Below are 15,154 nucleotides of genomic sequence, written 5' to 3'. Positions count from 1 at the left end.
GAAATTTTGCACCGGGTCGGCCAAGTAAACAGCACCGTTTCATTTACCAGCTACAACATTTTACTGTACAAATACTGAAGTGGCCAAAATGTGTGTTTGGGAGCACACAGCCGGACAATCAACGTCAGTAGTAAATAATTAACCCATGGGTGGAATTATTGTTATGAATACTGGGCTCCCACAGGAACTGATTTGATAGGAGGAACGTGTGTTAGTGAGAGCGGTGTATTGACGCCATTTTGCCTTTTAATGTCAGTCTAATGGCCCTGTTATTCATGCTGTTTGGAATAATCTCCTCGTGAGGATGAGCAGTCAAGATGATGGATGGACGCATGTTTGGGCCGCCTTTGAGCTCCATCATGAAGGGGGCAATGCAGCTACACGGCAAGGTGTGGTCATGCAAACGAGTCGTTTTACTTCCTGGTTAGAAATATGAGTACCATAAAAGTCATATTTGATAAGAAATTAAATCGCCGACGTGCCATACGTAATTTATATGCACATATTACACTGTGGAAAAGTATTGAAATATCATTTTATGCCCACTTTAACTTTTAATACCACTTATCTAAAGAAAAAGAACCTCTGATCCAATTTTGAACACTGACTGGGTCGAATTAACTGAATTATCAGGTCGTTGCTGATTTGACCCATTCAACCTGATTATTTGTACAGCGTGACCTTATACTTCTCACTTAAAATTTGTCTAAAAATGATAAGCAAAAACCTCTGATGAGAGTTCCGAATTGTTTGTTGGTGAGTATTCAGAATTCCCATATGGAGACTGGTCAATTATAATTCAAATAGTTCTTCTTATCAAGACTCCTGCTAAAAGTACAAGCCTGTTAAAAACTAGCGCCACACCTTTGCCCAAATTTCAATAAGGCACATCATAAAGTCTGCCCGTCTCAAAGTTTTAGATTAAAGCAGGGCACTTATTACCAGATCAATGACAGAACATTAACCGATTTGATGAAGCTGTGACTCGGGGTCTCGCTACCATTTGTAATTAAGACTCGCATGAATGTTTAATGATCCCCACGGAGAACAGGTGGCACGCCGGCACAGACATAATGCATATAAATGGATTTCCATGAAGATACAGGGCACAGTACCAAAACACACACAAGGTAACAGTAAAAAACTGCACAAGTAGATTAAAAATTGCCCTCACTTGGGACTCTGTTGATGGCTTTCAGGGGACGAAGAACTCGCACCGTCCTAATAGCTGACAGGTTGATGTTCTGCAGGTCCAGGGAGTATTCTACCATGCTGTAGATAAAGAAACGGAAGACAGAATGAAGAACACTTTAATCTTTCTGTTGTCGAAATATGCCAAACAGACAAGCATGGCTCCAGGTGGACCGAAGAGCCCTGCTTGGGTTTTAGCATCACCGGTCATTCGTTTGATCTAATCTCACCTGTCCCAGCAGTTGGATATGAGCAGCAAGGGAAGGGAATTACATAAAAGAGAGGTGAGCAGGAGGAGAGAGACGGGGAAAAAAAAAGATGGTTTCATATTCCAAGTGTTGCCTGCAGGTTACTGTGGCTCACTTAAAGGCTGGCATCTGTTAGCAAGTTTCCACAGCATGGCTAAGCTGTTTGTGCCCCAAAAGCCAAACCACTTTACCGGGAGGATGCTTGACGTGTGTTTTTGAAACACGTTGGTTTAAACCAAGGCTTTTTTTGTTTGTTTTGTTAGTTAATTTGTCTCTTAGACTCCACCCAATAAAAGTACCAGTCACGGATGCACTTTGGAATTAAATTGTTATTTTGTTCCCTGTAAAAACAGAATCTTTGCTGTATATTGCCTGTAAATGACATTGAATGAGTTAAAACAAAAATATGTCTTCTGTATGTTGGATTTTGGTCTAAAACTAGTCTATCTTTGACCTGATTTAGTCCAAAAATAGTGATTGAAACTCATCCAAGAATAGTCACTGATACAGTAATTGCATTGTTTAAACCATTCAATGGTGTCCAAATTTAGTCCCAAAATAGTCCTTCATAATGGGTAGTTCAGCCCTTCCAAAGTGGTCTAAATTGAGTCCAAAAATAGTCCTTTAATATTCAGGTGTAGTTAGCTTATCAAACATGGTCAAACGTTTTCTCTAACGCAGTCATTTGTCTGGTGTTTAACCCGTCCAATGCGGTCCGGTTCTTTTCTGGTCCAAATTTTGTCTAAAAACTTTTACTTCAAAATGTGTGTGTGTTGTTGAAGATTTGATTGAGTAATACAGTACTTCTGAATTTTCATATATGCCTCGCCTGCCAGTATCACAGAACCAGTTGTGTATCTTTTAAACTACTTGAAAAAAAGGCAGCTTATCATTTTTCAACCAAATCGAAACTGTAAAAGGATATCTTTTTAATATCTTGAAAATCAAGTCTTTTCAACTTTTATTTTTTTAACCAGACTCACAGTTTTTTTTTTGGACGGACACAAGTGATCTCTTTTTAATGAAATATCAATGAATTTTTGCTGGCTGGGAAGGTGGCACTTTTTATGTTTTTGTTTTCACATGACTGGAAGTTTGTTTGTTTTTTATTTGCTGTTACATCTGCAATAGGGACTGGCATTTAGGGGGGATCCGCAGGTCTTTGGAGCCAATGTTACCTTTTATTACAGGACTGCTGTAGGAATAAAAAAAAAAAAAAACTTGGACAGATGGAAGAGTTTTTTATTTATTTTTTTTAAATCTTCAAAATGGGACTAAAACAGAAGTGTGAGTCGTACTGAACGAGAACAAGATGGGATGAGAGTCTTTTTCAGCCAGGCGAGACACGACTAGAGATTCCATTTATTTTTTTAAATATTATTTTACTTTCGTTCGGGTCAGGATGGGAATTTTTCTGCTAAAGTGGAATGGGAGTGAAAACGCACTCCTTGTCCCTGTCTAATCTGCACCAAAGCGACGCCATTCACTACCACCCCCAAATTCTTAACTCAAGCAAAACCTCTGACTGAAGGTCACCATCTCATGACAATTATCTGATGAACCCCCGCACCGTGCCGCAGTCCATTTGGGTTCAGTCGGTGTGCGGCGGGGCCTCGAGCGTTCTTACAACGCTGCAGTGCCTGGGGCAGCAAAAATGTTGAGGCAGCATGATACTAGTAACATCACCACGCCAACACCCGGGCTAAAATCATCTACTGTCTTAACAACGCACAGCAACCTGTCTCTCGTGAGGGCGGGGAAGATTCTTCAAATCGGCATTGACTCATCAACTTGACAGTAGCTCACACTTGAGTCGGAGCGGCTGCAACAAGGGGTGAACTTGTTGTAGCCCACAGCTGACAGGCAGCAGCTCAAGCTACTAATTGTATCCCCCGGCAAGCGAGGGGACCACATAGCATTTGGGCTGCTGCTGCTCCACTGGGTGCAGTTCAACTGATTTTTGTTGTTGTTTTTTTTTTTTTACCCACTCTTTAAGGGAATTATTTGCAAGGGATTGTGATTTGTTTGCAAGTCCGTAAGTATTGAGGTTTCGGAGTGGAGTGGGAATGCAATTAAAAAATTCAGACTGTATGATAACTGAGTAAAAAAAAAAATATTGCAGTACTGTATGATAATTGCAGCTCCAAAATTTGCATTTAAAAATATTTTTAGAAATATCTGATCAAAATATGAACAATTGCATAGCATATAAAATACATAAATACAATAAATGAATGTGTAAATAAATCAATTATTGTATGAATAAATAAACAAATGTTAGCCTGCTTTTGGTTGAATTCTCAGCAAGTCAGTGTCCCATTACTGGCGATCTACTTTTAGAATAGACTCATCCCAACTCCCAAAATCAGTGACTTGCATTGAATTATATTCAAAGAGGCGGCTCGTTGACTCAAATCTGCAAGCAGCTATTAATAATAGTGTCCTGTTCAGATGCCTCCTCAAAAAAAGAAAATAAGAGCTTACTACTTGTGACAGACAATATTAGTGGGTATTAAAATCTTGACTTTTTAAAACCTCAGAGATACTTAAACACAAATGCCTTGGTATGCTTTTATTTTGAAGATGTTCTTGACAGTGTTGTGGCCTAACAGCATCAGTTTTCTTTCTTCTGCAAGCTCCTGATACAAACAACACTATGATGTTATGAAATCACATTCGGCTGCCAATTCAGGGAGCAAGCAAAGCACAATTACGCTGCCACTATTTTGCGATTGCGTCTGGCATAAATTAGCCGCGAGCTAGCCGTGCTGGAGTGGTCTCCATAGGCTGGTGTGATAGCATCAAAGTGTGGAGAGTCGTTTACCTCTGAAGCCCTGACACAGTTACGGTTCCTCCGCATCACTTTTTAAATAAAGCATGCTGATTGAAATGTGCTTTTTCAAATGGTAAATCCACCTTGGAGGCCATATTTTACGGTGAGAGATTCGTCAAATATCGAAAGTTTCTTCAGAGGATAGTGGTGTGCTGCTAAATACATTATCACAGATTAATCTACAAAATTATGATCATCATAAAAAATGTATAGAAGTCGGTCATTCATAATTAAGTGGAAATGTTTTGTTTGGTCTTTTGTGTTTATAATTGTTTTTCAACAAGCGTAGAATGTGTTTTGTTTTTCCTTTTTACCCCAATACTTGGAATTTGACTTGATTTTCTGTAGGATATCTGAAAACCAAAATTACTCGATAGCCGCAGCTGTAGCAAAGACCATGTTTTAATTGTGCTGTCTGCATTATTGGTCCAGTATTTATTTATAATTGTTTTCTTTTTTATGACAGCTGGTGGTTGAATTATCTGATGCCAAAGGCCTAACCACAATCTTTGAAAGTGCGCAAGCGATGACTTCAGCTTTGAACAACCTTCTTAATTTATTAATTCCACCCACACTTTTTGATAAGCTGATACATTGTCTTTTCTATGACAACAATTACCAATTTTTGCCCACCTTAATACTACCAATTCACCCAGTAAAACATGATTAGCATTTGAAGTGCTCCCTGTGTGAGAGCGCGTCTGCATTCAAGTCCCAGTGTTGTGCTAAAATGTTACACTGCATGTGACACTGCAGCTTGATGAAAATGTCACAGACTCAAAAAGAGCTAAAGTGTTGTTTTGGGGCCAACCTTTTCCACCCACCTCAAATACAATCATATCTGTGCTCAACTAATTGAGTGTGGGTAGCTGAGCTCCTGAATACCGGTTCTGTCAAAAGGGAGTTGTTAAACCCAGAACAACATACTTGTCTTTTTGTATTGAGCTTGATGGCACGTATGAATGGTTGTTTTATGCCACACAGGTGGATTGTGCCAGAGACACAATATGATACAACCAACAAAACTATTCACTGTTGCATGGATTAGTGATCCCATTGAATCTAGGGTGAAATTCAATAAATTAAATATTGCAGCTGATGCCTCAGAGTGGTGCAGCTTCATATGCGTCTGTACTGTACGCATCAATCAGCCCGCAGTGTTTTGGAAAGTAATTAATGGCTAGCCTCCGGCCTCCTGAATAGATATGCATTCTTTTATTCCATACAATGTGCGCATGTTCATAACGGTATGAGAAAGCCTTGGAGAAACCGACAATGGGGAAGACCCAAAGATGCAGCTTTGACAGCGAAGAAGCCTTAAGATGCAAAATGTCAAAGCCGCAGAGACTTAACTGTCAAATTAGTTATGCGCTTGTTTCAAATTTTCCATTAAAGACGAGCTTCCCCTATGAACAAAGCACTTTTCCTGCATCATTTCCATACTAGTACTTGGCAGTTATACAGTAAATACACGATATAGTAAGATATTGTACCATATACAGCTTTAACTGTGTGTGTAGATAAAACAAGGTTAAAGAATGCTGTTCCTCCAAAACCCCTGAATGACTATAGACACATATAGTCATGCATTTTGAAGTACATAAAGAAATGCTCTGGTTTATTTTTTCTCTAGACTGACAGGCTAAATCTCAATGTTTGAATCAAAATAGGGCTGCACGAAATCACTTTGATAATTCATCAATCTGTACATTAAATTGTCAATGTAATGGATGAATAGTCAGAGTTAGTTTTCTTATCCATGCCTTCCATGCCTTCCAAACATGACATTATTTCAAATCAATTATGATTCAGTTAGAGGTGTGCTTTGCAACATGAGATTATAACATCAGATAATAAGCTAAAATGGTGATCATTATTTGAGAAAAAAAAACAAAAAACAACTCAAGCACATCAATCCTGATGCATAAAATCTCATAAAATCTAATTATCATAAAGCTAGAGATTAAAATTAGAATAACACAATCAAACAAGTAAAACACTTGAACTATGACTGTAATTAATAGATTGTAATAAATCTCTTAAAGTGACATCCCAAAAAATGAGTTAAAGAACTTCCTGAATACTTTAGGTTTCCATTTTAACATTTTTTATATATATATATATATATATATATATACAGGTATATATATATATTTACATACAGACAGACACACGTACACACTGTTTGTTAAAATGGAAACCTAAAGTATTGCAGTATTTTCTTTTTCCTGTCATAAGTAAGTCTCATCCCTCAGGGTATGAACTGAGCTAGCCTGGGTTATAGCTTGAGGAACAAAAGATATTTTATGTATGTAGTGTTTTAAACAAAGGAAAAGAAAAGATTATGGCAGTAGTGTCATGTAGTACCTTGAAAAAAAAGAGCTAATAGCAGACTGTTGACCGAGATCTGGCCTGGCAACACATGTCCTGCCCTCAGTAATTAGTGCAGACGCTAATCTGAGGAATGTGCGGAAGTGAAATTAAGGCCGGGGCACTCGTACATGAGCACAAACTCTCCCCAAAGTAAGACACGCACGCAAATTAAATAAAGCTAGGTACAACCTGACAGACTAATTGAGCTATTTACTCATTAACTGAGTCATTTTGTGTACCTGCAGACACTCACAAAAAACACTATGAGCACTTGGGAATGGACTGAGAATAAAGACTAATGTCCCTTTGCCTTACTACACTCTACCTTAGCTGGTGCTTGACTGTGATTAATCCATCACACTAACATATGCAACTATGACACATTTATAGCTATTTTCAAAGGAGATACATCATACACACATTAGCATTTTTGTTTTTCACCGAAAAGGTCATAACTCCACATTAACAAGCTATTTCCAAACAAGTGCTTTGTAGTCTGGTTTCCTTCAAATCTCTTAGCAGATTTGAAGTAGGTTTGAGGGGAACCATGCAAAGTGTAGCTTTAGCTTACCCAGCCATGACGATGAAGAAGTCTAGCCTGTTCCAAGTATCTCCCAGGTAACAGTGACGCCCAAAGATTCCAAGGGCCACCATCTTCACCACCATCTCCAGAGCAAAAAAGATGTAGATGAAGGCATCAAAGGCCTGGGAGAAAAGTCCATAAGAAGAGAAGCAGACATTCATTACATACAACAGTCTTTTTCATTGTTAAAAGAAATATATCCGGGAACAATAAATATGGAAAAAGGTGAAGCCCTTTTCAGAATCAACAGTTTTACAAGATGTGTGTAGGTTCCCAGGGTTCTGCAGGATAGGCCATTTGAAAGGCCTTTCAACACAATTTCTAAGTCAGGAGAAAAATGTGATTCTGTTCTGACCTCTTTTCAATTCAAAGGTCCCAAAACAATCCATGACCAATTTTCCACCTCGAAAGTGTGATTTTCTTGACTTTTTAGGACAAGTTCAACATGTGCAACATCGTCCAAGAATATTTTGAGTTATTTCCATCCGACTGTCTTTTCAATACTGCTGATTATAAACTGCTCAACGCATAGCAGATATTGACATCGATTTACGATATCAGTGTGTGCTGTAATGCTTCTTGCATAGGAAAAGCATGTCAAGCCCCACCAGGAAAGACAATTTTTTTTTTAACACTACAATTGTATTTTTGGAGTGAAAAACAACATTTTGGGAACCAATACTATAAGTCATACAAGGAAATTGCTTTATATGAGTAGCGGAAGCTGTTGCAGCCAGCAGACTGCGGGGTATGCCAAATATTTGGCTTTTTGATGATGACTGAGGTTTTTCTTTATTCATTTCCCATGGTGGGTGGCATCCGCAAACAGTCTTTGATTAATATTGTGTTATCGGATTTTTTTTTTTTTCTTATTTGGAGCGGTGCATCTTGGAAAAAGTTGTTTTCTTGAATTTTCTACCTTGACCATCATAGGCCCTAATTGGCCTAGCTGTAGCATTGTAAAAATTCCACCAGGGTCCGGACAATGTGTGAGGTCTGACGTGGTTAAAAAAGTGTATGCTATTTGGTTTGGTTTAACGGGATTATGATTTGATGTTGTACAGCTCAGTTTGAAAATGAAATGAAATGAGTTTTTTGTTGTCGTTTTACATACATATCAATAACCTTGCCAGTAGTGTAAACGTTGGATTTCCTTCAAAGATATTCCTCCTAATAAAAAAAAAAAAAAAGATTGTATACACAGTAAGTGGAACGATTTAATTCAGTTTGAATTAACACTCATGTCTTACAAAAGAAAATAATCTTTTTGATTCGACTAATTATTTCAACGCATCAGTAATAATAAACCGATTTAACTGTTCGCTTACCACAAAATATGTGCAAGATTGAAGATGGCTTTTCTATTCAAATTTTTGGTCTGCTTTTCCAGAATGGCTTGATATTTCAGTGTTTTTATGGAAAACTTTTAGCTGTCTTTATCAATTTCTGTCCTTTGGAATAGTGGTTCGTAAATAGGGGTACGGGAAGGAACTTAAGCGGTTGAGTGAGACTGAAAATGTTTGCATGTATCAGCAAATCTAACGCAATGCTTTTTCTTGCCAGATTACATTTTCTTTTCAAAACAAAGGCAAATTGATTGGAACAATCAATGTTTGTTTTATCGAGATGCACGTTGTCATGATTGTTATACAATTAATCTTCGGACGTTTCTGAATAAGTGGCAAAGCAACAGCTGCTTGAAGTTTTATCAACCAAAAAGGGTGTGCCGCTGGTTAGAGATTTCAGAGAACAAACACATCTTATTGTTTGGTAAAACCGGAGCAGTATTCGGGTTAATGTCACTGCCCGGCAAGGTTAACTCCCGATGCCAGCAGTAAAGTTTGCTTGAGTAAGCGCATCCCCCGCGACATCTGCACTCAGCTGTTACCGGTTATAGCGGTCTTTCTCAATAGTGGGCTTCTTCTATCATCATTTAGCCTGCAAAAAAAGGGAATATATGGGACAGACCAAGTGAACCTAGCTTTAAGCAGCATCAAATCCCCAAGAATTGAGTTTGTGGCCTCAACAAATGGCCCAGACCAATACACATGCTGCGATGGGAAAACGATTTTCCACAAATACTTTACGATTATTACCTTTGGAAGCTTTCAGGCAGAAGATAAATGACAAAACAAAAGCGTCAACAGTAGCCCACAGCGGGACACAGATGAGAGAAAGGTGGACCGATCCAGTAGTTATATGTGGAGAGAATTTTCCTCTCTGCGTAGTCAAAAACAATTTCGAGATGGGTGTTTGTAGCCTGAACCCACGAGCGAGGGTAAATGGATGAGGAATTCAAGTGTTTTTATTTTGGTTGCTGGAGTACAGTTTGCTATTTTGTCCAACTATGAGTCCCAATTCGAGGATTTTTGAACATCAGCTTTCATTACCTTTTTATAAAATGTAGGTTTCTATTTTGATCTTGGACTTCCTGAATGAGATGTTTTATATTTAATTAAAATAATTATCTGGCTGTTTTACTTTGAACATGTGCCCCTTTTAGACAATAAAAACGCATAAAAATACGTTAAAACTGCAACTAAACAATCAAATAAGACCTAACAACGCCACTGGCTCCTCACATGTACTTAACAGCACCAAATATTTGCTCGTTTTGTTTACCACTTATGAACACATTTTATGGTTCTTCAGTTTCCTTCGAGTGTTTGAAGCCTCTCGACTTTCACTGGTATTAGCATTGATTAGAGATCTTTCTAAAACTGGGCATGCACTCCACTCACTTTGAATCAAACACAATTTCAAGTTTGATCACACGGTTGCTGTTGTTGGTGTCCGGTCTGGTGGCAGCAGCATAACCGCCAGATGGTCGTAAAGCTACGGAACAAGTCTGGAGGGTGACTGAGTTTATAATGGCCAGCAGTCAATTTCTCAACAAGGTGTCCTTCCTCCTCAACTTAAGAGGAAGAGACACCTGTAAAGGTTTGTTGACGGTTTTAGGATTGGCGTTCATAGACGTCACAAGGCACACGACATTATACGTAGATACACGTTTCAGTGTAATCAATTTAAATATATTATACACTTCATTTTAATCCAAATATATGTTTACCGTAACATAACCCTCCCATAAGGACTTCAAGGGTGCTATTTTTTTTTTTTTTATCAACATTGTCAACTATGCTGCATCACACTGATTTCATAATAATTTGTTATATGATATGTAATATGTTATATTATATATAATTCGTTTATGAATTAGGCAGTAAAATCCACCCATTTTTATCAGTCTCATAGGGCAGCCATTTTGTCTGTCGAAAATTAGATCATTGTAGCTCAGGGAACAGCTGATGCTCAATCATGGCTCAGCTGTTGAACATCACATGACTAAATTCAGGAAAAAAACGTGGAGCCTTAATTGATCATTACCTGAGTAAATGTGATATCATTTTCAGTTGACAGCATGTGAGAAAATGACCACCCCCTGAGGTGGATTAAAACGAGTGAATTTCGCTGCTTAAAGTGTACCTCCAGAGCTCGGAAAGAAAATTATTCATGATTCATCAGGAAAAATGGCATCCACTTGTATTCTGGTTACGCTGGTTTTATTAAAGCAAGCTTTATTAAGTCATGTCAGGATTACTATTGGCTGTCACAGGAACACAAGCTCTCAAAGGATTCTAGTCCACAACCTCAGTTCTGAAATCTTAATAAAAACAGATCAAATGATTTCAAACTTTTGAATTAATGAATTGGAGATCCATTTGTTTTTTGTTAATATTTACCTGTTTTCAATTTGATTCGTGCTACTTTGGGAATTTGGGACATTGTGTTACATCACCTTTCCTTCTGACAACACAATCAGCCTAACCCCGAGGACATCATTTTTTGAAGCTAAAATCGATCAACCGAGCCCCCTTTCCTGCTAAACGGGAAACATTTCCCATAGTCATATAAGGCAGCCATCTTTCTGTCATGACTTTACATTCTGAATTAATTGGTTTAGGTGCACAAAAGTAGAATCAATCAATCAAATTTTATTTGTGTAGCCCTGAATCACGGAAGTCTCAAAGGGCTTCACAGATGAAAAGAGGTCATGTCGAGACTTCTTTTGAAAAAAGAAGTCATACAGAGACATCTTTGCGGTGTAGCTCCCAGAAGGGGAAGGACAAACTAAAAAAAAAAAACAATTTGGGGAAAATCAGAAACCTTCAGAGGAGACCACAGGTGGGAGGAGCCCCCTTCCAGAAAGAACTTGTGTTTGTTTTTTCCTCTTATTCTTAGGGCACTCATACACTTTGCATGATAACATTTTCATGGATCAAGTACACTTTAAACGTCTGGAGTACATTTCAATAAGAAAGGACGGTGTGTAGTGTCAAAAAATGTATCTGTTGGGCAGTTGGTCGAGGGCGCGGCACACGCACGCTTCTTGCTCAAGCCACTAATGTACATGAGTTCATGCATTGGTTTGGGGGTGACAAATGCATGTAAATCAAACTTTAAAGTTGAGCATTTTAGTCCATTTTCTTCGATTGTATCCACTGCGATTTCATGCTCTTGGCAACAAAAGCACTAATTAGTCTTTAGCATCTGATCAAAGCCCAAGCCTCCATTTTTGCCCTGCCGTCCCTCCAATGCAACAGCATTTTCTTCATCTGACGAATCAGTCTTGCTCTTTTCATTTTCAGATTCTGAATAAGAGGCCCTTTCTGGCTTAAAGAACTATTTTCCCTCGACTTTTGTCAAAAGACTCCATTTTAGCCATGACAGCAAAGATTTGGCATAAGACGTGGTGGGCACAAAGGATGGCCTTATCAATGACTTGACGTCACATCCGTTCTCAATATGCTCCTCCCATTAAAAGTAACTTTGGGTGATTTCAGGTGAGCTCTATTTGGGACGTCGAAAGCTTGACTTTAAATCACATATCGCGAACAAAATACTAAATCACAATGTTGTGTTGAAATTAGTGGTCATGTTTAGAATATACGCCAACAAGTCAGACGTCAGCAGAGCTCCCAGATTTCTATTGGATAAAAGAGAAGATGAGTCTCATAAGCTGTGTCAATGATGTTTTGATAAATAATGCAGCTTGCCAGCCTCACATGTAATTCAACGTCGGCTGCGCCCCGTGTCGCGCTCGGCTCCGAGTGAAAGGGGGAATGAATTCATTGTAGCTATTTGTCACCACCGCCAGCTTCTTTTTCAGTCAGCCTATCAGGTTTAATCATCAACATGATTTGTAAAGAGAGCGAGGGTGTTGCGTGTCAAGGGCCCTTTCATGATGTGAAATGGGAGCCGCTATGGAAGCTACCTCATATGCTGCTATTTGGGAATGCTAGGAGAAGATGTGCTAAGTAGGTCACTCGGATTTTGATGTTGAAACACTAAGATATATTGCATATGTATCTCATGGTGGCAAGCGCAAATGAGAGGCAGTTGAGATGAAGTGAAAGTGATTTTACGCACATACAGATGGGACCAGAAAAGAATAGAGTTCTTGAAGAAAGTAAAGGTATTTGAAGTCGTTTTTGAAGAAAATTGTGAGCAAGTTCAATGAATGAACTGACGATATTAATCTGTGTAAACAGGACACAGAAAGCAAAATAGAACCGCAAAAATTATAACTGATGAACTTGGAGGACAAAGGCCCCTAATATATATATATATATATATATATATATATATATATATATATATGTATTTATTAAGTGCAATCTTCACCGTTGAATGCTGTATTAATTTTTATTTCGTCTGTATTTTAGACCACAGGCTCCCTCCTGGTTAATGGGTGGCAATGAACAGATGCTACTTTAATGAAAATGGTAAAAATGCAGCCCTGTATCGCCAACCTTATTTTGCTTTCTACCTTGTCATGTCTTGTTTCAGAAGGCATCAGTTCTCATGCACAACAATGCAGGTTGTTTAAATTCTAAGTCTACACCGTCATTAAAAAATAAAATCTATTCATTTATTTCATTGATCATTTTGATCCGAATGGTGTCATTGATATCATTACATTGAAAGCCAAAGCGGCTTTCATCCATACATTTTCTAGAAGCGCTTTGCTCAGCAAAGTAGCATGCGAGGACTACGCTTATCTTTAACTACACAAGGCATTGTCAGCAAAATCTCTACCGTTGCCATTTAGCTGCAAAAGAGGCACCGTGACTACTTCAGGAAACAATAGGCTTGTTAGGGAAACAAAGGACAGAGAAAGGGAAAGGAGCTGTTGTGTGGGATGTTGGAAAACAGAGGATTAAAAGCAGGAAGATAGATCACCGAAGCAGAAATGGATCTGTGAATGATTCCAATTTCATCTACTGTATAATACAATGCGCAAACATTCAGAGTCAAGGGCCAATTGCATTCATATTTGTACTTGTAAGGGAGCCTAGTAGCCATTATGTAACTTTGTGAAAACAAATTAGACTCCCAGAAAAAAAGGAGCTGTGTAATTTTGACTGAGGTCCTTTTCATTATGTTAACATTGACTGGGAAAAAAAAAAATGACTGCAGCATTTGCTCAGCTGAGATTCAGCTCTGATGCCGTGAAATGGTTGACCAGTTCGGACATTTCCATTTTACAAGCTTCCACTGCTGGTACTTATTTAAGAAAAAGATGGAAGTTCACATACCGTGTACTCTACAGTGTAGAAGATTCAAAATGAACCAGAAAAAAGACCTCAGCCAATGCTTAAACATTACCATCAAGAGCCATGATTTATTTCGGATTCAATAGAACAAATGTAAAAAAAAATTGCAGATATTATCCGATCTTTTCTTTTGTCTTTCAATCTTCTAACAGGTAAAAGAAGACAGAAATGTCAAAGCTAGAACAAGAACGCTAAAAAACAGCTTTTACCCACACGCCATCACACTGTCCATGCCATCACAACTGTCAACGCCAATGTGCATTTTTTTTCTGTAACCCTTCTTATTGAATATTTAAACTGAATATTTATACCAAGTCACATGCCTGCATATTTGCACATTATTTACAATTTTTTTTTTGGATTTGCGTTCCCTGCTGTTATTACTTTTAGCTCAGTGACAAGCTGTAACCCATAATTTGCCTAGCGATCAATAAAATAATGGATTAGCTCTGCAAATTATATGTTGGGTGAAGATTTTGTGTCACAAAATTATGCCTTTTATTTATTCTAGCGTGACTGTTCATTTGATAGATCGTACAGCAAATATTGTGATTAATTATACCCATTTGCAGTATTTACCTGGTGCTTTAAAGTAATTTCAAGTTTAAAGCGTGGGTGTCCAAACCCTGTCCTCCGGGGCAAAATTTCTGCAAGTTCTTGATGTTTCTGTCTTCCAACACACCTGATTCAAACGATCAGCAAGCTCAGCGAAAGCCTGATAACAATTCTGATCATTTGAGCCAGTTGTGGTGGAAGACAGAAAAATATCAACATGTATAATTGAATGAGATGGACCATCTTACCTGGAGGATCTGGCAGCGGTCGGAGGTGCAATCAATGTTCTCGCAGGGTTGGTACATTCCTAGCGTCACACAGTTGAGCAAGATGACCATGATGCTAATCCTCTCGAACCATGTATGAACAGGGTTTGGGGTTAAGGATGAAACAGATTTTACATAGTGGTACAGCACTATATCCAAACTGAACCAATTATGTTATTTAAAAGATCATGACAAATGACATTTTTTTGGTTTTACTGTCCTCAAAAAAATGGCAATAATATGCTGAGCATTGGAGGAAATCACTATTCTCCAACATATTTTGTCTTTGCCACTGAAAGTTAAGAAAAAGTATAAATGGATCGGCAAAAAAAAATAAACAACCCTTGGGACTCAGTCACTGCAAACAAAAGCATGAAATTGAATGCGGAGATGAAGATGGGAAGTCTTTTTTATCATTTCTTACACGGAATGAGTCACAAAATCCAGCTTGATAGAGGCGAGGCAAGCCGTTCCCAAAGACTTGCACC

At 38.3% G+C, this 15,154-nt stretch overlaps 1 protein-coding gene across 4 annotated transcripts in view; it reads right to left on the bottom strand.

The window, feature by feature from the left end:
* Positions 1-14,756, bottom strand: part of LOC148410621 (voltage-dependent T-type calcium channel subunit alpha-1I-like) — a 72,824-nt gene extending 58,068 nt beyond the window's left edge. For 2 of the 4 annotated variants that reach the window (XM_088436600.1, XM_088436602.1), the window contains exons 1-3: positions 14,649-14,707; positions 7,217-7,350; positions 1,175-1,272 (exon numbers count right to left, since the gene is read on the bottom strand). In XM_088436600.1, coding sequence (XP_088292726.1) covers positions 1,175-1,272; positions 7,217-7,350; positions 14,649-14,705 — 289 coding nt within the window. In that variant the 5' untranslated portion in view covers positions 14,706-14,707. Of the gene's footprint in view, positions 1-1,174; positions 1,273-7,216; positions 7,351-14,648 lie in introns of all 4 variants that reach the window. The other 2 variants (XM_088436601.1, XM_088436599.1) reach the window with 2 other exon arrangements.
* Between the last annotated feature and the right edge of the window lie 398 nt (positions 14,757-15,154).

Source organism: Hippichthys cyanospilos, chromosome 16, assembly GCF_059441005.1.
Source record: "Hippichthys cyanospilos isolate Australia breed blue-spotted pipefish chromosome 16, RoL_Hcya_1.0, whole genome shotgun sequence".
Taxonomy (NCBI): Eukaryota; Metazoa; Chordata; class Actinopteri; order Syngnathiformes; family Syngnathidae; genus Hippichthys; species Hippichthys cyanospilos.
Note: the sequence above shows the minus strand (reverse complement) of the source record. Positions and strands in the feature narration are given on the sequence as shown.